This window comes from Poecilia formosa, unplaced genomic scaffold (genome assembly GCF_000485575.1).
Source record: "Poecilia formosa unplaced genomic scaffold, Poecilia_formosa-5.1.2 Scaffold343, whole genome shotgun sequence".
In the NCBI taxonomy this organism is placed as follows: Eukaryota; Metazoa; Chordata; class Actinopteri; order Cyprinodontiformes; family Poeciliidae; genus Poecilia; species Poecilia formosa.
This window is the reverse complement of record NW_006800282.1, coordinates 322,901-349,423: the sequence shown is the minus strand read 5'-3', so window position 1 is coordinate 349,423 and position 26,523 is coordinate 322,901. Positions and strand designations below refer to the sequence as shown.

The 26,523-nt window shown below is 38.4% G+C and overlaps 1 protein-coding gene across 4 annotated transcripts; it reads left to right on the top strand.

Annotated features, from left to right (window-relative positions):
• Positions 1-354: 354 nt before the first annotated feature.
• nrg1 (neuregulin 1) lies at positions 355-26,201 on the top strand. 4 transcript variants are annotated; one of them, XM_016661792.1, is made up of 8 exons: positions 355-2,250; positions 2,487-3,290; positions 8,608-8,746; positions 12,559-12,626; positions 15,325-15,427; positions 17,030-17,183; positions 17,265-17,380; positions 24,128-26,201. In XM_016661792.1, the coding sequence occupies exons 2-8, from the start codon at positions 2,597-2,599 to the stop codon at positions 24,723-24,725; spliced, it is 1,872 nt and encodes a 623-aa protein (XP_016517278.1). In that variant the 5' UTR covers positions 355-2,250; positions 2,487-2,596; the 3' UTR covers positions 24,726-26,201. The 4 variants fall into 4 exon arrangements, with proteins under 4 accessions (XP_016517278.1, XP_016517279.1, XP_016517276.1 ...); XM_016661793.1 differs by lacking the exon at positions 12,559-12,626 and adding an exon at positions 13,337-13,395 and having other exon boundaries at positions 2,406-3,290; XM_016661790.1 differs by having other exon boundaries at positions 2,406-3,290.
• Positions 26,202-26,523: the final 322 nt, after the last annotated feature.

The following is a 26,523-nucleotide window of genomic DNA, read 5'->3' as shown; positions in this document are numbered from 1 at the left end:
AGCTTTAAGATTGGATTTATTTTCTTTTTTGATTAGAGGGATAAACTGTTCTATAGATGTGAAGCAGCCACTGTAAAAAGTGTCCTTTATATTAATCCGAATCTAAGACAAGCTGATTGACCAGCAGGCAGAGATTTAAACATCAGTGATGTTTAAATCAGTGATGATTTAAACATAATCAGTGATGATGTTTAAATCATCACTGATTTAAAGTGATGATTTACTTTAAATCATCACTTTAGTAGAACATAAAACATATGTTTTATGTTCTACTAAAAACATACTAAAAATTATGTTTTTAGTAGAACATAACTAAAAACATCATTTAAGTTATGTTCTGCTGAACATAACTAAAATTATGTTCAGTAGAAAGGAAGACATTACCTGAAGTTTTTAGAGCTTTTTGTGGCAGTTAATAGATGAGCCCCTCTGTAATCTGTAAACAATTCAGATAATAATTTAATAGGCTTTTTAAAATCTCCTTCACTAAGTGTCTTAATTTTGGCATTAAGTTCTTGGAAAAGCTTTAATGCAGAAATTGCTTAACAAAAGTGTTACTCCAGTTTTGACCAGTAAGTGCCAACAGGGACAAGGAGTCCCTGATGGAAGTCTGACACTCCTTTTAATTTACTGTGACTTTATCAAATTCTTATGCTACAACAATTTTTTTTCTTTGTTTTATTGTGAGAATGAGTTATGAGTTTTCTTTTGTAAATGCAAATATTCAAACCAAGACCATGAAAATAACACATTCATACTTGCCTATTAAAAGTATCCTTTCTAATTCTTATCATGCTATATGTAGTTGATAATTTATCTAATGAAACATTTGCAAGCTTAGGTCTTATTGTCTTATGGTCTAAAGAGACTAAATAACACTGTGATAGTAATAGACCTAAACCCCACAGATATTTATTATTCTGAACTTCCTGTGTCAGATTATGTATCCTGAGAAGTTAATCAATATTCAGGTCACTAATTCAGAGGCCTGACAGGAAGTGCTCCCCCACAGATACCATTACTGGTATTAACTCTGTCTGAGGATGGGATAGGGTCACAGGAGTGTCAGTGCTCAGTATGGTGATAAACTGACCTTTTAGATGCTCCTCATCTTGTTGAAGTCTTCTCCCCCTCCCAAACTCCACCTTGGATTTTTCTTTTATCCTATTTATAAGTGTGCAGTGCTAGTGGGGGGTGGGGCTTGGGCATTAATTGGCTTAATGAGGATCTGGTGGCTTTATACCACTCTTGCAGCTTATTTTTTTGAGAACAGTGAACACATGGGTAACATTAGGAACCATTTCCTGAAACATTTAACCAACTGTTTCCCGTGGTAACTGTGGGAAATGTTCTAAAGTTGTATGTTGATGAGCATCAATAATTTATTTCCTATGAAGTTATTTGTTTGTTTTAGTTTCTGACCCATTAGCAGCTAGTAGACTGCTGAGATAAAACTGTATGCAATGATCAACCAGTGATTACAGTTTCCAGTCACAGAAAGTTCTGATGTTTGAATATTAAATGCTTTAAAAATAAGACCTGGAAAATTGTTCTCTAAAGATTGTGTACATTAAATATGTTAAGATCTTGAATATTTTTTTTCACTTCAATATATTTCAGATGCAATAATATATTAACTAAACTTTTATGCCATTCATTTCTCCATGTGTTTCCTATGTGTGCTTGGCTGTTCGCTCCCCAGCCTTGCAGTAGAGTCATTGGGGAGTGGTGCTGGGAGGGGTGGCTACAGCAGTTCGGCTGTCTGTGATTCGCTGACATGCACTCTAATTGGATCATGTAGGAACTTGCTTAGCTGGATGCTTTGTGCTTGGATTGGGAGCAGCCTGCAAAGACAGAGGAAGTGAGGCAGAGAGGGAGGAGGCCAGAGGCTGCTGTGCACTCCAGTTGGAGAGAAACGACAGCGAGAGGAGGAGTGAGAGAGGAAAGAAGGAGAAGGGGAGTATCCATCCTCCTCTGACCCACTGTGCTACTGCAGCCCCCCTCCCTCTCTAGGATTTGCTTTCTTTCCCTTTTCTCCTTACTCATCTGTTTCTTTGGCTGCACTAAGAGGAAGGACACCTACCGCTCCCTGATGATTCAGCCTTTCAGCTGCTTGGAGCACTTTAGACAAGGCAGCATGTCCGTCCTGCCACTGCAGTGCCCGGCCAGCCTGTCCTTGACGATCCAGTTACTGCAGCCGGCCCATCACGTCGACACCGCCCCTTCTCCTTCCCCTGCCAAAGTGTTCAGGTGAGTCACAACTACTTTTCTACCGTCGCTCACGACTCAACCAGATACAGCATTAATATATGTGTATGTATTTCGCCTGCAGATAAATTGACTGCAGTACAACTCCCTGACTGTGTTTAAAGCATGTGTAAAAAGCTGTCTTTCCTTGGATGCAGGTCGTCCTGCCACCTCGTGGACCACTGTCAAGCTTTCAGTCTCTGAAGGGCATTTTGCTTTTTCGTCCTCTGACTCTACAGCCTCATGTTGGGAAGCCTTCTCATAGACTGTCGTGGCAGACCACACTTGTGTGATGCCCTGTTTTAATGGTTGAAGCATTCAGAGACTCTTCCTCCAGCAGTTTAAAAGGATGACTGAGGGAATGGAGGACTACTCTGCAGGACCAGCTCCATCTCCTGAAACGGCCTCCCCCACTGGCCCGCCTCCTGATACTGGGCCAGTCCCAGAGGAGAAACCAGAGGAGACGGAGGCAGCTGGTGAGAGTGGGGATGAGGGTGTAAAGGGAATTACAGAGGAAGGCCGAGGTGATGGGGAGCGTGAGGGTGCTTTGGGAATTGTGCCTTTGCCTGCGACCTGCTGTGTGTGCATAGAGATGGAACAGATTAACCGTTGCCTCCACTCTGAAAAAATCTGCATTCTGCCCATCCTGGCTTGCCTTCTTAGTTTAGCTCTTTGCACTGCTGGACTCAAATGGGTCTTTGTGGATAAGATCTTTGAATATGAACCACCCACCCACTTAGATCCTAAACCCATTGGCCAGGATCCCATCATTATATCGGTTAACCCCACTCTTGGAATCACAGTCTCTATTCCTCATTCTGCTCCCTCTACCGTCTCCCTGACCACTACCATTGCCATTACATCTGGACACCCGGACATTTTTGGGAAAGAGAAATCTACAGTCGGGCCATTTGTGCCTCAATCTCCACAAGTGACATATCCTTCTGTGACCCTGAAGTACAATGCTGAACGTTCTACTGTTCCAAAGCAAAACTCCAACCCACAGACAACCCAGGACTTAGACAAACTCTTTCAAACTATATGTAAGTATCCCAACATTCTCGTCAACAGGTTCTCTCCTTCTCTTCTTGTTTTCTGTTTAAGAATAGGCTTTTAAAACTAAGGTTTAGGAATGTATTCATGGTGCTTGGTGACAGCATAACGTGAAAAAGTAATTTAATTTACAGCAGTCTAAGCACAGCACTCTTTTAAAAAGTTTTAATCCTTGTATTTGTTCTCGGAACACCTGATTTTCTTTTTAAATGGCAGGTTGATGATTGGAGGATTGCTGAATTTGGTCTGGACCTGGGGTCTGTGGCTCCTGGTCCAGACCAAAGAGGACTCTTTCAAACACAGCTCTGTTCTGTGGATGTGTTCTGTCAGCTGTTTAAAGAATTTCCTTTGAATGATAACATGCTGTGACATGCAGAGTGTAGCAATTGCCTACTTTGCCAACTGTTGCTATACAGGTAGGCGTGTTGGAAGCAACAAATGAACTTGTTCCAATTTCTGTTGCCAGCTTTTATTCCACCAGTGATTCAGGTCAATTTCTGGAAGCAAATGTTATCAAAATACTATGCAATATTAGGATCACACTAGCTCAGTTTCTTTCTTTGGAAGCTTTTGAGTTCAGAGAAATGAGATGGAAGTATCCACAGAGCTGGTCAGGATTTCCAGAACTCAAAGGAAAGAATTGTGTGTTTCATTTCTGAACTCAATCAGCATAAGAGAAGCTGAAGCAGACTTTATGAAGGGAAGAGACATTTCTTCACATCCTTTCTTCTCCAAGTCAAAAAATTAGCTAAAGACTTTCTCTTATCACAAATTTGGCTTGGAAAGTCAGAGGTTTCTCGACCTCGACCTCAAAATCCAAGATGGCTGCATCATGTGTTAAATATTAAAAGCAGAAAAATACATAAAGAAACCCTGACCTAGCACCATATTGTACATGGTACTGTACAATATCTATCCAACATTCTTTTTTATGTTTGAATTAATAAAATAGATAAAGACACTGTTTTCAGTTTGTAATTCTAATAAATTCAGCAAACATCCAAAACACAAACCATCAGGAATGTAAAAACGGGCGTTTTTCAGTAAGGGTTGTGTCTCAGCTGTGCTGGTCTCTGGTGAAAACCTCTTACTTTCCAATTAAAATATCAACTTCAGCACACTTTCCAGTTGATTTACAGCTATGAACAGAACTCACAGAAGAACCATGAGAATAATCAGTCTGTGAAAGCACTTTAACTTTTTATTGATTTTCTACAATATTTCACATTAGTTTGAGAAATGTAGGAGAGCTTATTTGAAAGGAAATGTGATTAAAATTCCAATAAGTTTCTTGTTTTTTTATGCTCATCAGAGCTTAGTGTTAGCTGGGTTCCATTAGCTGAGCTGTCTTTATAAAGCCCTTGTGTATTTTTCTAGATATTCATCAGAAAGATGAATGAGACAAAAATGATTTTTTTTCCAAAAATGGGACATAACTATCAACATTTCAAAAGCCAGAGATTGAACAGTAAAAACGCTGGCAGTGAATAAAGACCACGATATGGTGTGCTGCTCCACAGTATTCCTGATTGATCTGTCTTCTTCTTCATACACTGTAGTCACTTCAGTGGGGACATCCATTTAGTATAGTTTTGACTTATACATTTGTCTTTTCCATATTTCATCTCAAACTATCTCTAATCTTAATTTGATATATTTCCTGATCCACATTCAAGTTGTTCTTTGTTCTGATGCTGACATAAATATCTGAGCTCTTGAAAAAACTGCAGCAACAATAAGCTTTCATTTTTAAAGAAAGCAATATTTAGCAGTGATAGAAAGTAAACCTGCTAATAATGTAATGTGTATGACTATGCAATGTTTTGATAACCTTATCAAAACATTGCATAGTAAACTAATAATATGGTGACAGTGATCATTTTCTCTAAATACGATATGTTGTAATCAGTATGTTTAATGCTAGATAAGAAGTGAAATCTTGCTGGTTCCATTTGCCTTTTGCTCCAGCACTGCGTTGTCAACATGAGGTGTTTCCTGCACAAATGACTCCAAATCAAGCAGAGATGCTCTGCAGTGCTTCCAACGTTTTAAAATTTGCTCATGCAGATTAAATTTGTCATGCATACCTAGAAACTACAAACATCATCAATTTGAACAATTATCTTGTAATAAGAATTATGCCAACTATAATTTCATCTATAATTATATACAGAAATGTATATATATATATGTGTGTGTGTGTGTGTGTGTGTGTGCTTGGTAGCTCCACTCTAAAACTAAAGGCACCACAAATCTTATTTTATCTGCACTGAAGATGTGGGAGCTGAAAAGGTCCTGCACAACTGTAAGCAACGTGCAACTCCCTGAAATGTGTGGATGAATAGTTCCAGTCTTATGAATAAGTAAAAATCAATAAATGATGCACGACACTAACTGAAACCCTGGGCTCTGATATGGAGACACTTCCTGTTTTCTGCCTGTGCTCCATTTCAAGGTCAGAGCCTTCTGGAAGCTAATTGATGCTGCCGCCAGAAAAACCAGCACAGTAATACTGTCTGTCTGCCTGTGGCTCGCCACCATGATGCTTCTGTTGTGATCACCTCACTTTCTGATTTATTGCCCTGTGAGTGTGTTAGATCATCTCCACTGATGATGGCAGAGGTATTTTCTTTATGACTCAATTAAGGTGAAAACGTATCGGTTTGACAGGAAGGGAACATGCCACAAATATTTTTTTTTTCGAAATTTGATCTGGGACTATTAAAAAAATGACATTGGGCTTGATTGTCATAGCCTACAATTTTATAATATTAATTTAGACACTTAATTTAACCATGGAAGACCGATTGAAATTTCAATGATTCCCTGTCAAGGTTATACACTGGGAGAAAGGGATCAACTTTACAGCATTCTGGATAATGATGCTGAGATCCTCATCTAGAAACAGTCAGACTGTTTCAAGGCGTAATCAGCCCTCAAATTTTTTTTTATTACCAAAACATGAACTTAATGAAAATTATCTTTAAAAATTATTTTCAAAATGAATCAAACAAATGAGTCTCATTGGACCACACATTCGTCTGTGTTGATACGGCTGTGTATTAATCTAAGAAATGTATTTCTTGATGTTCATGTTAAAAGAGAAGATATATTTTTAGAAATTAGATTTTAACCTTATCTAAGTGCTTCTTTTTCTATAGTATTTAGATACATTTCAGCTTAGATTGGAATTGGATGTTGCAGTATTATTGACAGTGATGTCAACATTTCTGCCATCAGACTTTAGACATTATCAGCACTGATGAAGAATGATCAAATGTTTCCTGTTTGAGACTTCCTGGCTTTGCATCATTCCTGTTTCCATTCATGATTCCCATGGTGAACACTTACAAATGTGCTTCCAATTCACTTGATGATGGCAGTAGCTGCCCCATGTGAAAGATACTGATCCAGCCTTTTGGATTTAACTAAACACTAAGCCAACAAAAGAATTGGTTTTGCTAAAATTGTTAACATTCTTGTATAATCTTAGCTGTCCTATTTTGCTTTGTGTATTAAAATTGTTAATTAAAAATTAGAGGCCTACCACCTTAATGACTACTTAATTCACAAAAGTTCTGTTCCTCTAATTATAAAACAACTCTTGTGTTTAGTTATGGCTCAAAGTTATGTGGCTTAACAAACAAGCAAACATTTCTGTAAAATTGAAAGACGTCCAGAAAGCCTGAAGATCTAAAGCTAACCACTTTAAGGGCTTACCAAAGGTCTGGTTTCTGAAAAGCAACATAAAGAAATCAGAGATGACTCAAGAGTGGTTAAGCTAAAGGGATGTGAGGTTCTAAGCTACAAAAGTTGGCAAAAGCAGGAACCCATAGCAAAGCAACCGATGACGCCATGTTAGAAAAGAAACTGTCTGCAAGGCTGTCTAAGCAAAACGTAACGTCATCTGAAGACTGACCAATGGACTCAGACAACCTTATAATCTGGTTTTATGATTAATTTTAAGACAGCTTTGATTGTTTTTCATGTCTGTGTATTTAACAATTTTTGTCTGTATTTTGCTATTATTGGAACTAGAGAGTTGTGCATGTGTGAGAGGAGTTTGATCCACATTAAAAACTAAAACCCTCTTCTACTCTAAATCAATTTGCCAATGAGTAAAACAACAGCTGCAAAGGATTGCAGTCAAGTATGGAGCAAGGTCAAAGACATCTTAACCATTTGTGATTGCTATGGGGAATGGGCAGCCTCCGGTTAAAAGCATGAGCTTGGAGCGTCGCCGAGGACAAATTGCAAATAAAATATTGCATGTTTCAAGGAGACTTGTCTCCAGTGATTTATTCTCTGGCTCACTGTTGTTTTCAGGATTTGTGGGCAGACAGACCCTGCAGTCAGTGCAGTAGTGACTGAAGCACAGTAGCAGCTGGTGCTGAAATGCTAATTATTATTATTACTTTTTTAATATTCAGTGTTGGGGGTTTGCTTGTCATTTTTCAGTAGCAGTGGGGAACTTAGGTGCTTACCCACAGTGCACCCTGCCTCTAGCCTGCCATACCCATCACAGCTATGAGTAACTTTAATCTGATTACTGGATTAGAAATAGTAACACATTAGATTACTTGTTAATGAAAAAAGGGATGAGATTAGAATTGCGGGTTACTAAGTAACATGTTACCGACGTCACTTTCCAATATACAGATTGGCACAAAACTTTAGATTAATATCCTTGCCCAGGTGCACAGCAGCATGTGGAAGCTGGAATCAAACCCACAACTTTCAGATTGTGAGGCAACTACTTTTCCCTCTGTTCAATCTTTGTTGTGTTGAAACACTGATGGACTGGAAGGACAGACTGTCAAAAAAATGTTTTTTTTTTCAGGACCAAGATAACATTCTTGAAAAATTAAGTTATGCCAAGCTGAGGATTCTGCTGAGTCTGTGGTGTAATAGAGCGCTTTAGTAACATACATGCAGAAAAAATTATTTACCTAGAGGTAATGTAAAGTTTAATATGCATATAAAAGGTAATGTAAAGTTTAACATGCATATAAAAGGTAATGTAAAGTTTAACATGCATATAAAAGGTAATGTAAAGTTTAATATGCATATAAAAGGTAATGCAAAGTTTAACATGCATATAAAGTAAGCTTAGTAAGATATACTTTAAGTAAAATCCTAAAGTTTCTACACAGTCTTTCAATAAAGGCAGGCAGTAAAAAAAATGTGTCCATGTTTTTAATTCTTTTTGTACATTATGTATTTATTTATTACTTGCAGTTAAAAAATTGATTGTAATTGATTTTATTTATTATCCTTCAAGCAATAACCCTGGTTGTCATCCTGCAGCTACCACCAGCACCTCCTCTCCAACCAAGACTTCCAGCCACATCATGCGCTGCAGTGACAGGCAGAAGAACTACTGCGTTAATGGAGGCGAATGCTTCACACTTGAAATCATGCCTGGCAGTACAAAGTTTCTGTGCAGGTATGAGACAGACTTCTGGTTATGTCACCAAATGTGTTGGAACTGCTGGAGGAGAACTTCTAACCTCTGGTTATCATTATGTACTCTGGGTTAAAGGGCTTTCATTACCATGTGTACAACTGTTCCTTTTAATTTTGTTTGGTCTTGTAATTCATAATATCGTCTGTATGTCAATCACTCTAAAAACGGAGTGGAAGAAAGAAATGAATGTCTATGTGGACCATGAGTCGGATAAATCAATTGATTGATCAATCAATCAATAAATAAATGAAAGAAAGCACCGGTTAGACTAGAACACAGCCTAATGTTGCCAAAGATTGATGACAATAGGTAAGTAACACTGAAACGACTGTACACAACACAGTGTAAAGTCTTCATCTTGAATGTTAACTAATTACTTAAATAATAAATAACAGTGATTTATCCAATCAAGAGAAGGAAGTCTTGAGGATTGCTGTCTGAGAGCAGCAAGTTGGAGATCTTACAGACAGGCTCCTTTCTGGGGGTTTAAAAGTGGTCTGTGATGATCTACGGAGGCAGCTGACAAAATCAGGAAATTAGAAGGCAAAAATTCTGGTAGCAGTGTGTTTGATGCAGGCGTACTGATTTCTGTTTCTGCTGGTGGATCACCGTTGATAGGCCTGTTACTGGACTGGACATCACGTGACTACTGTGTGTCACGTGCAGCACTGTTTTGCACTGAGTCAATATTATCGGTGATCAGGAAAATGACTGTAATACAAAGGATCTGAAAAAGTATGCAATGTTTTACAATTAATTGTCAATACTATGACAATTAGATAACAACATCCAAGGGTATCTTATTTCACAGTTCTGGAAAAAGTAGTAGTAAAACAAAAAGTGTTAGTTGCCATGGCAACCATGTGTAGGTGGAGTCAAACCGACAGTGAGAGAAAGGAAGAATACAAGTGGTTTTGAGTTCTTCACCTGTTTTTCAGCATTTTTTCCTTTGCCGTGGTGCACTGCAGCTGCTGTAATTTCTGAAAGTTGAATAAATGCCAAAAACTGGACTGCCTTCTTTGGCGATCATTGCAAAATAACATTTGTCAAATAGGGTAAAAAAATATCATGAAGTATTTAACAAACTATATCTCCTACAGCAGCAATTAACAGTATGTAAAATTAAATTAACTGTCTAATATAAAAAAGAAATTTGCTTAGTCCTCTCTTGCATCTTGACACAACTGACTGAATTTTTTTACATGCAATTTTCTTCTCTTTAATTTAAGTCATATTTTATAGAAATCTGATAAGGAGTAAAGGCGCTGTGATCATTTCTGTGCCAGACTCTTGCATTGGAACAGTATGGTTTTGTGGACATGATGTCGCCTGCAGGTACGTGCCACTAGCTGTGGCGACTTGTTGGCGCTCTCCAATGCAGTAATCTACATCGATGGTGCTCAGCTCACCAGGCCAGCAGGACTTATTGCTGTGGTCATTGACAAATCAATGAGAAGTGCAGGCTGCCTGGCACACGTTGGTTCTCAGGAATCTCTGTGGAATGAGTATGGTTGAAGTAATTTCCACTCAGGTTTTTGTCAGACAATACTTTTCTCTGAAGAATTGTGTCACCAGTATACTTTGTGTCTGATGTGCTTTGTTTGTGTAGCATAACAACAGTCAGGATAAAAGTTACAATTTGTTGCATATAAATTGGTCTGTGTTTTACTCACTGATATACCGTCACTCTTTCATCTGACTCAGACACTCAGGAAAAGGAAATTCCTGCTTCAGCTAAATATTATGGGTAAACATACAGGGGCTGTTTAGAGACCATGATTATTTCATAAAATAATCCATGGACATCAGCAAACAAAAAAGTTAAAGTGCTGTGTTGTGTTCATCCTGATGTTTCACTCTTATGAAGGTGTTTAAGATGGAGGGACTGTTTATGATGGATGAGGAGAAATTTACCCTAAAAAAATCCCATCTTGCCTTTAATCACAGTTATGATTTAATGAGAGTGGAATTACATTTTCACAAAAGACCAGGTTGGTTTGGATAACTTCTTAATACATCATTTGAAAATAAACATTTGAAATCTGCATTTTTGCATTTATTCACATTATTTTTGTCTGTTATTAAAATGTGTTTGATGATCTGAAGTGTGGCGAAACAGAAAAGCAAAAACAGACGATGTCTATTAGAGACCAAACACACTACCTGCTTTGATGAATTTGCGATTCCTTTCTCAGATCATAGATCTGCATAAACACGTAACCACAGGCCTCCCTTAGAGATTACTTTAAAAGTGTGTTCTTTTTGAACATACAGCTGGGATTGCTGAATCAAAGGGGCGTGGCCTATTCTCAGCAAAATTCCCCTGAGCTGATGCAGTTGAACTCTGTCACTCTCCTCCTGCAGGCAGTCTACATGAATCGAATGCTTTAAGAAGCAAAGCTGTTGTTCAGCCATTTTATCTGCAAGAGGTTCTACTGAATTAAGTACTTGTGAGATTTAAAGGACACTGGATGATCAGCTGTTGGTTCTGCTCTGTTTGCAGTGGCAGATTGTAGCATTACAGCTAATAGTTTTGATTTGGGTCACTTTTAAACACACTTTCACTTGTGTTTAAAAGTGAAAGTGAGCATTTCCACTCCACAATGTGAAGGGACCTCAAAAGGAACGGGACTGAACAGCTTCCACAGATCAGTGAGTCTAATCTGCTGGGGAGCATCAGACTGGACTCTGGAGCAGTGGAAGGTCAGGTGGTCTGATGAGTCCAGAAGACCAGGTTAGTCCATCTGTGAATTTCCTCTTTGCTGGTGGCATGATACATTCCAAGACGGCAATGCCAGGATTCATCAGGCTCAAGCTGTCTAAAAGTGCTTCAGTGATCATGAGTCATCATGGATTGGCGACCACAGAGTCCAGAGTTCAAACTATGCACAGCACTGGGACTCTCCCATCATCTCTGCAAGACCATGGCACAAATCAATGCAACACCGGTGGGAAATAAAGATTTACATTGCAAAGCTTATTGAAATGATGCCTGAGGTAATGTATTCTGTATTGGTCCAGGTAAATATTACAGTGTGAGACACTTTTTTTTGCACTGGTAGTGGTTTCTCAGTTTCACTTGCTTCTAATTCATTTTCATCCATCCCAAAATGAACTTCAGACAAAGAATGGTGACCAGCTGAAAAGGTCCAGCTATAATCTAAGCATTTAGTGTTATTGTTTGTTGTGAGCAGAGGATTGTTCTACAGACTGAAAGCTTTGAAGTTATCCTGAGCTTTCTGTTATTCACCCTGACTGAGTACCGACTCATTTACCTGTTTTAATCAACCAGAACTGGCTGCTACTTCATTTACTGACTTCAGCCTTCACAACATCATGCTCATCAGATGCTTGTTTGGTATTTGGTTATATATGTCTTCAGAAAAACTTACCTTAATAATCTTTACAATCTTTATTGGATATGTATAAAATCTATTTTATTTTAAACTTAATTGAATAAAGTAATTATTTGGGTTTATTGTGTTCTCAGAAATGTGAGGTCATTTTTTGAGTATAAAAAAACAACTTGTCTGATGAATTTCAAGAGCATGATAGTAAAGTAATATATATGAAGAGGATCTATTATGGCCACCAAAATAAAACTGCCAGGTCTCAGTGAAAGTAGTGCTCTGTAACTTGAGTTCTTAAATTATTCTACTTTTGTTTGGCCATACGACGTTTCTCCTGGATCTCTGTGTTTTTATTGGTGCTCACTGTGCTGTCAATCAGTGTGTGTTTGTGTGTAACACATAGCCGTTGTGTTTCTCCTCTCCCTTCTATCCATCACCCAGGTGCTTGACCGGATTCACTGGGCACCGATGTGAACAGGCTGTGCTTAAGAAAGTCTCAGACCCAAAACGTATGTGAACACAGCTGTCTTCAGTCCCACATGTCATTACTGGTGTCTCACCCCTGTCATGTTTTCTTCAAGACATGATGGAGAAATCCACATTTCCCTGGTAACCTCTAACTAAAATCATGTGATGCAATGATCTTTTAAAAAATAAAATCTGACACAGCCAAACCGGGAAGCATCTTAAGAGTTCTGCCCACTCTCCTCTGCAGAGCACTGTACTGAATTTTGCATGTACTTCACATCTCATCACATGTCATCTGTGTTGTAACCCATCATGTTGAAGGGCTGAGTTGTTTTCCAAGAGGCAGAGATACGTGTATGACTTAATGTTGTCTCCATTCACACTAACATTCTTCCCCTGTGACTCCCAGTCTATAGGATTATATTAGTGACAGTCTGGAATCAGTGGCCACATAAGTACATGCAAATTTCAGTCTGTTGCAAAGAGACAAGTTAAACTGACTTGCTGGTGATGCAAACCCCAACAGTGTGTCATGTAATCTCTGCATGACTGCAGACAAACTAAAACACACAGGAACGTCTGAGAAAAATCACATAACTCAGATTCTCAGATGTAAAAAAGTGACAGCTAGACTTTTTGGTCTTGTTGGACCCGTCCTCCTAACACCAGTGATGACTGTTGTGGGTTTTACACAGATCTTTCGTAACTAACAGCCTCTCGTTCTTGTTTGTTTCTTGTCTTCCATGCGTAGGTGTCCAAGTGAATTTACTGGTGATCGCTGCCAAAACTATGTGATGGCCAGCTTTTACAGTATGTGTCCTGTTCTTCTATCCTTTCATCCATATTAAAGCATGCATCACAAACAATTACTCACATTTGTCCTTCATATCATTAATGTTGTCACATGTTTTTGCATGCTAGCAAATTTCTCTAAAACTTGCCATGATTTGGAATTGGTTCTTAGCTTTTAACTTGAAGGGATGCTTTTACTGTTATCTAGAAGAGTTGCAATAAAATAGAATGGAATTTGCATTGTTGTTTTTTGAAAGTTGGAGAAACAAAACAGTGAAAAGATGAGCATCAGAAACCACATCAGGCTTCATGCACATTGGCACATGCGCGAAGTACATGCAGCCTGTGCATGACCTGTCATCTACATGCACTCCCACTGGATTTCTGACCATTGCCACCCATCACTAACCTTAACATTTGCACACAATATTTTCATTCACTGATGCCTTTCCCAACCCTTGGTTGATAAATTGGTTTGGTTAAGTAGGGTTTTGTAAAGTACTTCAGAGTGGCCAGTGTCTTACTTGCAGTAGACAGGTGATTAAGAGACTAATGAGGCCAGTCAAGACAGCGTCAGATGCCAACATTTGAAAAAAACAAACAGATTTTATCATCTGAACTCAAACCCCATATAATATTTTATAGTGCAACATAGTGGAGATTTACATTGGTTAATTTCAGTCTCCTTTGTTAAGTTAGACACTACAGGGTTTTTGGTAAAGTACTGCACAGGTAGGTAGTCCTCATCCTAAACACCATCAGTACAGTAAACTAGCTGCACAGATGAAGCCTGTAGGATGTTCATAAATCAGAATTCCTTCAAACTGCTGTGAGGTCAGAAGGTTTGAGGTGTATGAGTATCTTCTTAGCCTAATCTGAAACCTTTTGTTGATTACAACTTTTCCTCACCATATAATAATGCTGTTGTTCTTAAAGCAAAAAATTGCTTTTCATCAGATGGGATTTGATTAGTTTTCTCCATGTGTTTATTTTGCTCCATCACAGAGGTTCACTTTGCTCATGCCAACATGACCCTATAGTAGGTCAGATTCCAGGCTTTAGTTAGGATGCAATTATAGAGAACAGAGGAATCTTAGCTCTGCTTTGGGTTGCTCCATTATGAAAGAACATATAGTTAGTATTATTTTGGCCAGTGTTGAAATTGTAATGATTTAAAATGATTATTCTTTAGGTTGGTTAACCTCTGCCCCCACAATGCAATTATTGCAGTTAAAGAACAGAGAATTGCTTTGAAGCTTGATATTTTCCCTGATACCTCCTTGATAACTCATGCCTTAAAATATTTATTCAAATTCAGAATAATATATGAAAATCAACAAATTACATTAGAAACTTTTCTAGTATCCAACAATAAATTGAAATTAATCTTATTAAAAAATCTTCCTCAAAAAACAGCATATGCCAAAAACTACAATGTTATTAAAGCATTGTTTATGATGGTTGCAATGTTCTTGCATTTCTTTTGAGCCCAAGTTGAAATTGAATGATAAATTTATCATCTGCACGTTTCCTTCTCATATTAATGTGTATAAGTGTGTGTTGCCATAATGTCAGCTCTACATATTCTACATCTTCTAATGCTGCATCTTCTGTGGAGATTGGAGGAATTGTTTGTCCCTCCAGTTTCATTTCAGTGTTTGTGTTTTCTAACACACCTGCTTCCATTTAGCGCATCCGTTCATATTTATTTTATCTGTCTGCTCTGCTCTTCTAATACTGTATAAAGATGAGCAAAAAGCAGAGCAAACCAATACAAATGGATAGTTTGGTGTCTTTATCAATGGTGAGATTTGATCATCTAACTTTTTCTCAGTGTTGTGCATAATGCAGTGTTGCATGCACAATGCTCTCTTTCGGTTTGCTTTTAGTGATGTTTGTGATTGAGTGTTACTTTGATATCATAAAGAATTTTCTGTTCTCTTTCAGAAGCCGAGGAACTGTATCAAAAGCGCATTTTAACAATAACAGGGATCTGCATAGCACTCCTAGTTGTTGGAATCATGTGCGTGGTTGCCTACTGCAAAACAAAGTAATTTCTACCACTTTTTTCTCTTTTAGCATAAATGTTTTTAATTTTCACACCCAAATCCCCAAATCTCTCCAATGGGGCAAATCTCAGTTTCTCATCCCAGACTGCAGATTGATCAATTAAATTAAACCTGAATATTACATGCTGGGAGTTTCACTGGTGCTGATCTTAAACTTGAAGCTTTGATGCTTTCTGATGGTGTTTTAGTTGATTCTCAGGAGATGACCTGAAGCGAAGAGATCTGTTTGGGAAGGTTGAGGTGTTATTTTGATCCTGTCTTTTGCTGATCAAAAGAATACAAGAATAAATAAAATTGAATCATTCGTAAAATTCAGATGAGTTTGGATGTATTCTGAAAGTAATGGTTTTTGTGTATCTTTGTGCATGGTCAATTGAATGCTGAAAACACTCATTTGTACCCTAAATGGTAGTTATACTTTGGGGTGAAGCTAATGCAACATGAAGTAGAGCCTTTCTGATCTGTATTTTGAGTGTGTGTGATGGTGTGAGTGCCCCTTCTTGCTGCAGCTTTCACTGCATCATTCACTGCATCATTCACTGCAACATTCACTGCAGCATTCACTGCATCATTCACTGCATCATTCACTGCAACATTCACTGCAGCTTTCACTGCATCATTCACTGCATCATTCACTGCAACATTCACTGCAGCATTCACTGCATCATTCACTGCATCATTCACTGCATCATTCACTGCATCATTCACTGCAACATTCACTGCAGCATTCACTGCATCATTCACTGCAACATTCACTGCAGCATTCACTGCAACATTCACTGCAACATTCACTGCAGCATTCACTGCATCATTCACTGCATCATTCACTGCAACATTCACTGCAGCATTCACTGCATCATTCACTGCAGCATTCACTGCATCGTTCACTGCATCGTTCACTGCATCGTTCACTGCATCGTTCACTGCATCATTCACTGCAACATTCACTGCAACTGCAGTTCTCTATGTAAAAAGTAAATGTCAGTACAGATATAAGCCTTTATTTAACCACTGATATTTTCTAATTGGTGGCGAAGGAAGTGCAAGTCGTATAAAAGTCCTAACTAAAACATTTGACTTTATATGTGTTACAGTTTAGAGGTTTTTAATGTATGTAATATTTTGTAATAATGATTACTTCTGTGTTTACAGTCAGTTGTGCAAATGCTTGTAAAGAAGAAGCATTTGCACGTCAGATTCTACCTTCCCTGTCCGTCTTCACACTGTAAACTCTTGATCAGCAAGATGCATTTAGTTCAGTGTCCATGTCAGAGGTGACATTCAGAAATAATGTGCTTAAAGTTGAAAGCGTCCCATGTGTCTTCACAAAGTACAGTCAGGGGTGTAAGCTGTAATCTGTCAAAATGTTCCAGAATTTTCCGTTGATTTAAAGAAAATACACCAGTCAAATACGGAAAATATTTGTTATGCAACTGCAGAGATTGAAACACTGCTGAGTTGATTCTGTAACAAAATAGACATGATAAGGAAAACTTATGAGCAGGTGTCACTTTTGACTCCCTGTGAATATTTGTAACACCTTCTGGAAGTATTATGACTCTCCTTTGTTTCTCGTCAACCAGCAAGCAAAGGAAGAAACTACGTGAACGCCTGAGGCAGAGCCAGAAGAAGAAGAGAAAGAACAATTCAAATCCCGCTGCTGGCACCTGTATGGAAAGCTCTGCTGCAGGACGTCCCTGTGCTGCTGTGCCTCTGCAGGATTTGAAGATTTTCAATGTAAGCTGTCGGTTTTAAATTAAAAGTACGAGAACTTATATCTGTAGAATAAATTCTCATCCTGGTTCTGCCTACTTCCAGCCATGTAATGGTTCCATGAGGCAGCTTGTAACTGAGGAGACAGAAACGACTTTTCCCACAAGCAAATATCCGACTGCTAATCAGCCCACCACACTCACCAACATCTCCAGCCAAAGGTAAAAACAGACATTTCATTAGACACTCTCTTTGGTTTGAATTTGTTTATGGGAATTTTTGTGTTACTAATTAGATTGAAAATGTTGGCGTAAGTGAAAGAATGGTTTACCTCCATGAAATACCGACAGTGAACCTTTTCAAACCCAACTGTTTTGTGTTACCATAGCATGTTTTTGAACTTACCTACAATAGTATCAGAACAACAAAAAGCAATATACCCACAAAAACGTTTTCAATCATGTCTAGCAGAGACAATATATCCATCAATCCAAAAGAACACATCATAGAGTGTCCTGTGCAAATTTCTGGCCCCTCCCAGTGCGATGTACCAGGAGAGGATTCAATGCAGGATTACACACTGTGTGCTTAACATAAAGACAAAAAGCACAATTGAGCTGTGTCTTCCCTGGAAAAGGAGGTGCCAACATGAGGGCTCCTCTTTGTTCTGTCTGCATCAAGGCAACATGACCAGCAGAGTCAAGAAGACAGAACACAAGAATCTTGGCAAAAACCCAGGGTTCAAACATTCAATCAAAAAAATGTTGCAAAGTCATGGTTGCAGTATAGCTGCTGTTGAGCCAGCTTAATCAGGTTCTTCGATTCAATTCAACTCAGTTTATTTGTGTAGCGCCAATTCACAACAAATGTCGTCTCACGGCACTTTACAAAGAAATCATTTCAGTTCAATCATACATACATTTCAATAGATCCTAGTTATCTGCCAGATTCTAGACAAACATTACACTGCACAAAACAGTGAAGTCCTGGAAAAAGCTGAGATTCAGCACAGAGTGGAGGAACCCTCAGTCCTCCTGCAGAGCAATGAAGCCAGAGGTGCCAACATGAGGGCTCCTCTTTGTTCTGTCTGCCTCCGGGCTCTTCAGATGGTGACGAAGCTCACATAGTGTACACATTATTCCCCACCACTGTTTTAATTTAGCTGCCAAACCAGCTAAACTACTGTAAAAGACCTGTTGTAATTCATATGTTATAATTTTCTTTACCAAAATGAAGTTCGAGGCTTCAACACTCCATATTTCACATATCCATTATTCATGCAGGTATTTTAAGGGTTGCAACACAAACAGCTCAACAGCGCCCCCTAGCAACTTAATAATAATGATAATGGTAATAAAACAGCATAGAGATTGTGATTTAAAATGATAACACTTCCTTACATAACTGTACATGTATTCTGGTTCCTGAGTGTAAAGAGGAGAAGTCTTTTCTCAAGTCCTGAACAAATCCGGGTTGGGAACACTCCGACCTTTGACCTGACACTGAGAACATGGACTCAGGTGTACTTTTACTGATTACACAGAGATTTGTGTCCTGGCATGAAAACTAAATCCAAGTGTGGTTTTTGCAGAGGTGCAGTCTTGATGAGCTCCATGCATTCACCAGTCTCATTTTGGGCTGTTTTCTGATCTGACAGTCTGTTCCTGTTTTCCGATTCCCCTTGTGGCTTCTCCTGTGCATTGAGAATAAATACCAAAATAGAAAGAAACATACATATTTTAGGTGATTTAATAGATCAGACTCTGTCTAAACACCTTCTATGTGATATGAGTTAAACAGACAGTGGGCAGAAAACGTAGCAGTATATGGTCCCCATGTAAATAACTCCCTCCCTGTCTCTGCAGCTGGAGTGAGGACTGGAGCAACAATGTTCTGTCTGATACTGAGTCTTACTCTGTGATGTCATTGGCGGAGAATAGCCAACGTGCCACACAGGGCGTCCGGGGCCGTCTGAATGCCACAAGTGGCACCACTGACTTAAGTTCTAATTCAACAAAGTGCCAAGACACCAAACTCCAACAGGAGTTGCCTTAAACTTCCAGGTAACTGATAAATGAATCTTAAATTTGACAAATAAACAGAACTATGAAGAACACTTTAGGGGAAAATCGTCTACAACTATCAGTTTTAAATCAAAAGGAAGCACTTAATCTGCAAATAATGGGAAATGAGGTTCATATCGCCATGTAAAACATTTATCAAAGGTACATTTAGATATGTTTAATTTAATCATTTTCATCTCTTACTTTAATGATGGAATTTGGAAATCCCTGCTCATTGTATAGTTTCCAGTAGAGAAGCTATTTCATGAACATGTGTGGACTGCTTCTTTTATTATCTCCCCATCAGTTAGTAAGTATGGAATTAGTTTTTCAATCAATTAAATTTGAGCATAATTAATGCAATTATTTAACATGTAAATTGTCCTGAAGTGAAACGTGTCCATATTTCATTTTAATGGAAAAGATGGACAGGAGAAATATGCCCTGTGATTGGTCAAACCTCAGAGGTTGACATGCACTCATTATGGTGTGAATGTCTTCACTTTGAGCTCTTAACATTGAATTTACAGATGAAACAACTTCCATTATTTGATGCAGAATTTGATGTTTCCTATTAAACTACCCGTCAACTGCTGGTTCTTACACCAATATAGGACGTCTTTTAAAGTTGGGCAATAGGATGTATTTATTTTTCTTTAATTTTTTATTTTATAACAATGGTCGGCTGAGGCCAAAAAATGCAGCCTGAGAAAAATAAGACATAATGTAGCTTTTAATGGTATACACNCATTCACTGCAGCATTCACTGCATCATTCACTGCATCATTCACTGCATCATTCACTGCATCATTCACTGCAACATTCACTGCAGCTTTCACTGCATCATTCACTGCAACATTCACTGCAGCATTCACTGCAACATTCACTGCAACATTCACTGCAGCATTCACTGCATCATTCACTGCATCATTCACTGCAACATTCACTGCAGCATTCACTGCATCATTCACTGCAGCATTCACTGCATCGTTCACTGCATCGTTCACTGCATCGTTCACTGCATCGTTCACTGCATCATTCACTGCAACATTCACTGCAACTGCAGTTCTCTATGTAAAAAGTAAATGTCAGTACAGATATAAGCCTTTATTTAACCACTGATATTTTCTAATTGGTGGCGAAGGAAGTGCAAGTCGTATAAAAGTCCTAACTAAAACATTTGACTTTATAAGTGTTACAATTTAGATGTTTTTAATGTATGTAATATTTTGTAATAATGATTACTTCTGTGTTTACAGTCAGTTGTGCAAATGCTTGTAAAGAAGAAGCATTTGCACGTCAGATTCTACCTTCCCTGTCCGTCTTCACACTGTAAACTCTTGATCAGCAAGATGCATTTAGTTCAGTGTCCATGTCAGAGGTGACATTCAGAAATAATGTGCTTAAAGTTGAAAGCGTCCCATGTGTCTTCACAAAGTACAGTCAGGGGTGTAAGCTGTAATCTGTCAAAATGTTCCAGAATTTTCCGTTGATTTAAAGAAAATACACCAGTCAAATACGGAAAATATTTGTTATGCAACTGTTCAGAGATTGAAACACTGCTGAGTTGATTCTGTAACAAAATAGACATGATAAGGAAAACTTATGAGCAGGTGTCGCTTTTGACTCCCTGTGAATATTTGTAACACCTTCTGGAAGTATTATGACTCTCCTTTGTTTCTCGTCAACCAGCAAGCAAAGGAAGAAACTACGTGAACGCCTGAGGCAGAGCCAGAAGAAGAAGAGAAAGAACAATTCAAATCCCGCTGCTGGCACCTGTATGGAAAGCTCTGCTGCAGGACGTCCCTGTGCTGCTGTGCCTCTGCAGGATTTGAAGATTTTCAATGTAAGCTGTCGGTTTTAAATTAATAGTATGAGAACTTATATCTGTAGAATAAATTCTCATCCTGGTTCTGCCTACTTCCAGCCATGTAATGGTTCCATGAGGCAGCTTGTAACTGAGGAGACAGAAACAACTTTTCCCACAAGCAAATATCCGACTGCTAATCAGCCCACCACACTCACCAACATCTCCAGCCAAAGGTAAAAACAGACATTTCATTAGACGCTCTCTTTGGTTTGAATTTGTTTATGGGAATTTTTGTGTTACTAATTAGATTGAAAATGTTGGCGTAAGTGAAAGAATGGTTTACCTCCATGAAATACCGACAGTGAACCTTTTCAAACCCAACTGTTTTGTGTTACCATAGCATGTTTTTGAACTTACCTACAATAGTATCAGAACAACAAAAAGCAATATACCCACAAAAACGTTTTCAATCATGTCTAGCAGAGACAATATATCCATCAATCCAAAAGAACACATCATAGAGTGTCCTGTGCAAATTTCTGGCCCCTCCCAGTGCGATGTACCAGGAGAGGATTCAATGCAGGATTACACACTGTGTGCTTAACATAAAGACAAAAAGCACAATTGAGCTGTGTNAAAATTAAACATGAACTAAAATAAACCTGATCTCCTCCAATGAACGTGTGCTTCCATAAAACAATTTCAACTACAGGTTGAAGTCTTTTTGAGCGATTTTGCTAATTCAAAATAAATAAATGAATGTCTGCGCTCACTGAACGCCTGGAAACCTGAACTGTCCCCAGGTTCTAACCATCGAGCTTGATGAGTTGAGACTTAATATGGAAGAAATTGGCAGTAGTCCTCTGTCTTCATTTTGTAATGCATCCGTGTCTCTGGTAGCAAATAAGACCCACAGCATGATGCTGTCCCCTCCACTTGGACATTGCTTTTCTCATTGTGAATAAATAGTTCAATCTTTGTCTCATCTGACCGTCAAACGTTTCTCCAATCTAATCCAGGTAATAAAGTCTTTGACATGTCAAAGACATTAAAATTTATTTGACATGTTAATGCCAAATACCTTCAGTCATGTTCTCTCTGTCCATGATGATTGCTTGGGTGTCTGGGTTGCTCGCCAGTTTCCTTCTGTCTAAGGACAACACTTGGGGTAAACTTCTTGAAATTTTCATAGAGGTGATTGTCACGCTAGGACACTGATTATAAACACACACACACTACAACTGGTTCAGACGCATTATTAAAGGACAAAGATAAATCTGATGTTCAGGTCCATTGTGTGTGAAAGTAAACCGTTTTTATGTCCTGTTTCTAGAGTGGACAGCTGTCATTAGGCCTAATCTAGGTCACTTGGTCAATGTGAACTCTGCACTCAGTGAAAGATCCAATGTCAGCATAATAAAAATGTATAAAAATATACATCTGACCTAAGATATTATCTCAGCCCATAACAATGGACCTGTGATACAATCTAAAAATCAGTCTTTCCTTCATAACAGTTAAAAATATGGTGAAAAATCCTGTGCTGTTGCTAATAAGATGGAGCTGCACAGTCAGTACATTTTCTCTTTGTCTTTGGTTTCTGGTTGTAGATTGTAGAAACTCTTTAGCTAAGCTAAATTTAATTGTATTATATTTTTTAAACAGTGAAGTAAAAAAAAATGGAGAACACTTATGACAAATAATATACCAATTGATATCAAACCTTAGAAATGCTTAAAAGAAAAAAAAAATAAGACAGAACAAAATTATGTCCTGAAACATTAAAACCAAACTTATTTGGTTTCATTAACTTTGTCATGTTGTTTGGATTTGCTTCAAATTGTATGGATGGCTGACAGAAATAGTCATTATGTATCACCATACCAGTGTTTAATCACTTCTCACTGGAATGATCTGTTTCCAGTTAGGGTGCACTGATTGCAGTTTTCTGGCCGATTGCCGATTACCAACCTTTTAAAAAGCCTGAGCTGCTGATTCCAATTTTGGCCAATATCTTTGTTTTTGTCTGAAATGTTGCTAAATACAGCAAGAAAGTCGCTGAGTGGGTAACATTGGGGTGACTATTGTTAAAAGCAAACATGTAGACATGACCTGGTGGACCAGTCTATCAGTCAAATATCTCTCACTGGAGAGCAGCAGAGGACAGTGACTGACTTGTAAACCTTTGCTGAGGTACATGTGGATAAGATTGACTTCACATGTTAAGTATCGGATGATCAGAGAACACACAGAACTCCCAAAATAATGGAAATCTGCTGGCTGATAAATCGGTGCACCTCTAGTTTCCAGAATAGCAGTAGGACGCCTTCTTTATTGTATCTGGCTGTTTTGACTTGCACTGTGTTCCTTTATTGGTGATGTATGTGCTATGAAGCCATAATTTTCCACTTATGACTTAAATGATTTGGTATTTGATCTTTTTTTTTTAAATTTAAACACAGAAGAAAAATGTAAAAACTTTAAAGTAATAGTTCTGTATGTGGATATAAGAAGAGTCTGTCTGCTGACAGTGTTGTTGCTGATTACTCAAACTCATCTTAAGTGTTTGAAGTCAAACAGAGGGCTGACTGATGAAGTGAGTTTCTGCAGATGTGTGGCACAATAGTTTCTGTTGGAGAGCTTGTGAAATCATAACAGGAAATATTACCTTAGGAAATGCTGCACTGCTATGGTAGACATTAGAAGACTTTACCAGCCAATGTCTGAGATATTTGACAGAAATTAGTTAAAAATATAATAATGGAAAAAATTATCCTAATGATATCAGGAATAAAGAGGTCTCTCTGTGAAGTTAGCTGGAAACAGCGCCCCTAGTGAACTTTCGGTTTAAGGCATGTGGGCCTTTATGACTGATGTGATTTTCCAGCTAATTTTCATTGTTGCATCTGGTGAAATAAAAAAATCTCATCTTGAACTTGCTCATTTACTTTATCTTACTTTGAGTTTGTAATAAAGACTTCATGGGTTGAATCTTAAATATTTGTATGTTATTTTCATTTTTCAGGTCAGTCCTGCAGTATGAGTTTTTGAACTAAGTTGTTTCTAATATCTCTGTTCTGACTGTGTTTGTGCAGATTTGCCTCTCCCATGAGAAGCCTGTCCCAGCTGTCTCCGGACTCAAAGACAGCTCTGAGCACTCCTGTCTCTCCTCCATCAGAGATGTCTGCTCCACTGTCCAGCCTGGCCCTTTCTGTCCCCTCAGTGGCTCTAAGTCCCTCTGTTGAGGAGGAGTGCCCGCTGCTGCTGTCAAAGAAGAGCCAGCAGCAGCTGTCCGCAAGACTGGCCGATCAGAAGAGAAGCTTCTCCCACTATAATCACGGCCTGGTAGCACACAGCTTACCTCCCAGCCCAGCCCTCGTTGCAAAGAATGTTACCTATGGAGTCACGGGGGACTGTGGGACAGACGCTGCCAGCTACAGCTTTTTAGAATTACCAGAGAAACTAATGAATCAGAACTGCAGCACCAAAAGTGCTGTATGCCATGTACTGCATTTCGTGGAGTCCAGTGACAGCATGCTATTCAGTGAAACAGACGAGCCTCATGGAGGAGACGCGCCCTTCCGTACTGCAGACAGTAGCACAGCCCTTTGGGACGTGGACAGCAGCAGGACTAACCCAGCATCACCAAGCCCTGTCCTGCTGGTTAAACCTTACAATCCCATTGCTGTGTAACATTAACAGAAATACCTTCTACAGAGACACATTCACTTAAAATGTAACTTTCAACAAGCTAACTGCTGTATAAAGACTTTTGAAAAAAAAGAAGGAAAAAGAAACTTATTTTAGTGACGTAGCAAATAAAGAGTTTTATAAAAGAAGACACAGCTGTATAAAGATGTTCATGAGCTGCAGGTTAAGTGCCATATGCTCGTATGTAGCAAAGGTTCCCAGTAGATTTCAGAGCAGAAAAATATCAACGGTGCCTTTCTGTTTAGTGTGGCTGAGCTGGAGTAGCGTTGCACACTGAGCTATGGATCACCGTCCCAACACTTGGTTGGGTTCAAGACGCATGCTTTGATAAAATAGTGAGCATGTTGTGGTTTAATTTCCAGGGTTTACCTTTGACAGGTCACTCCTTTCATACCCTTGTCTGATTGGTTCACTGAACGGCTTAAGGGAATGTGTCACTGAACTACCACACCTGGACTCATACTCAGTAAACATTTTAAAATGGCTTGTTATCTGAATTTGATGAGAGACAGAGAAAATATTAGCAAAAATCAGATTTTTGTTGGTCAATATCTGTCCCAGTAACCTGTCACTGAATTAATATAACTGTGAGATAAATGTGCAATCACTAAAACCTGCTTTGTAGGTGTTGCTAATGCTGTCACATCTATACCTAACATAACTATGTAGATTTCTTTCAGTTATATATTGGCTTCTATTCTGTATTAAAGTTCTAATGTTGTTACTGGAAGCACTGCTGTAGCTCTGGAAAGTCGATACACATTCCCACTTCAGGCTGGGGAGTTTCCAGAAAGGCTGCATAAGAAGGCCAGTGTCTGCAAGCTAAAGTCTTACCTGTTTGCCAAGCGGATTTAAAAAGCTGTTCTGTGAGATGTAATATGAGTAAATAATGAATATCTAGAGCAAAGACATGAAGAGAAAGATGGAAATGCTTTCTCTCCTTTTTTTTGTTGACTTCCAGCAAATCACTGGAGACAAAATGGCTGCTAAAATGGAAACAGCAGTGATCAAATACACTGATTTTATGTTCATTCAAGCAAAACATCTTCTGACAAAGATATAGTTTTAAAAAGTAACGTTTCATTCATTTCTATAAGAAACAGTTTACTTTGTTTCACAACCTGTAGAAAAACCCAGCCAGGGTTGTTTCCCTGAAGAACAATGATGAAAATACAGAATAAATGGAGCATTGTTCCTTTAATGAAGGCTTTCATGTTGTACAGACTGGCCATAAATGATGCTTTAACTGCACATGGTGGTTAACTGCTTTCACTCTTACATGGACTTGTAAGTGTGTTTGTGTGTTTGGACTTTTAAATTCAACAACTCACAAACTTCAAAAGACTTGTTTGCACTTCTGTTCTCAAATGCTTTGGTTTGTGACTTATGTGTGTGGTGTCATTGTAAATGTAATTGAAAAGAAATGAATAAACAAAAACCTGAAATGGTTTAACCATCCAATCTATTATTTGAACACAGAGTCATCTACTGAACACTCACTCACCATGGAACGAACAGAAAGAAACTTTATTTTTGGAGGTTGTAAACAATTATAATCTACTAAAGTTACACGATAATTAAAATATGTAATACTTCTAGCACAAAAATAGACCAAAAAAGGCCCAAACAGTTGATTGCCAAATTTCTTAGTTTTACCCCGTAGCCCTGACTTTTCAACTGTGTACCTCTACTCAATAAAAAACACTTTTGAACTTAAATATATTCTGTTTTGTACCTCAATGCACCATTATATTCCTGTTCTATATTTAGTTCTTGCAGT

Coding starts and splice junctions, on each gene's coding strand:
- nrg1 (XM_016661792.1), top strand. CDS start 2,597: ATGACTGAGGGAATGGAGGACTACTCTGCAGGACCAGCTCCATCTCCT. Junction 3,291..8,607: donor CAAACTCTTTCAAACTATAT/GTAAGTATCCCA, acceptor GTCATCCTGCAG/CTACCACCAGCACCTCCTCT. Junction 8,747..12,558: donor AGTACAAAGTTTCTGTGCAG/GTATGAGACAGA, acceptor TCCATCACCCAG/GTGCTTGACCGGATTCACTG.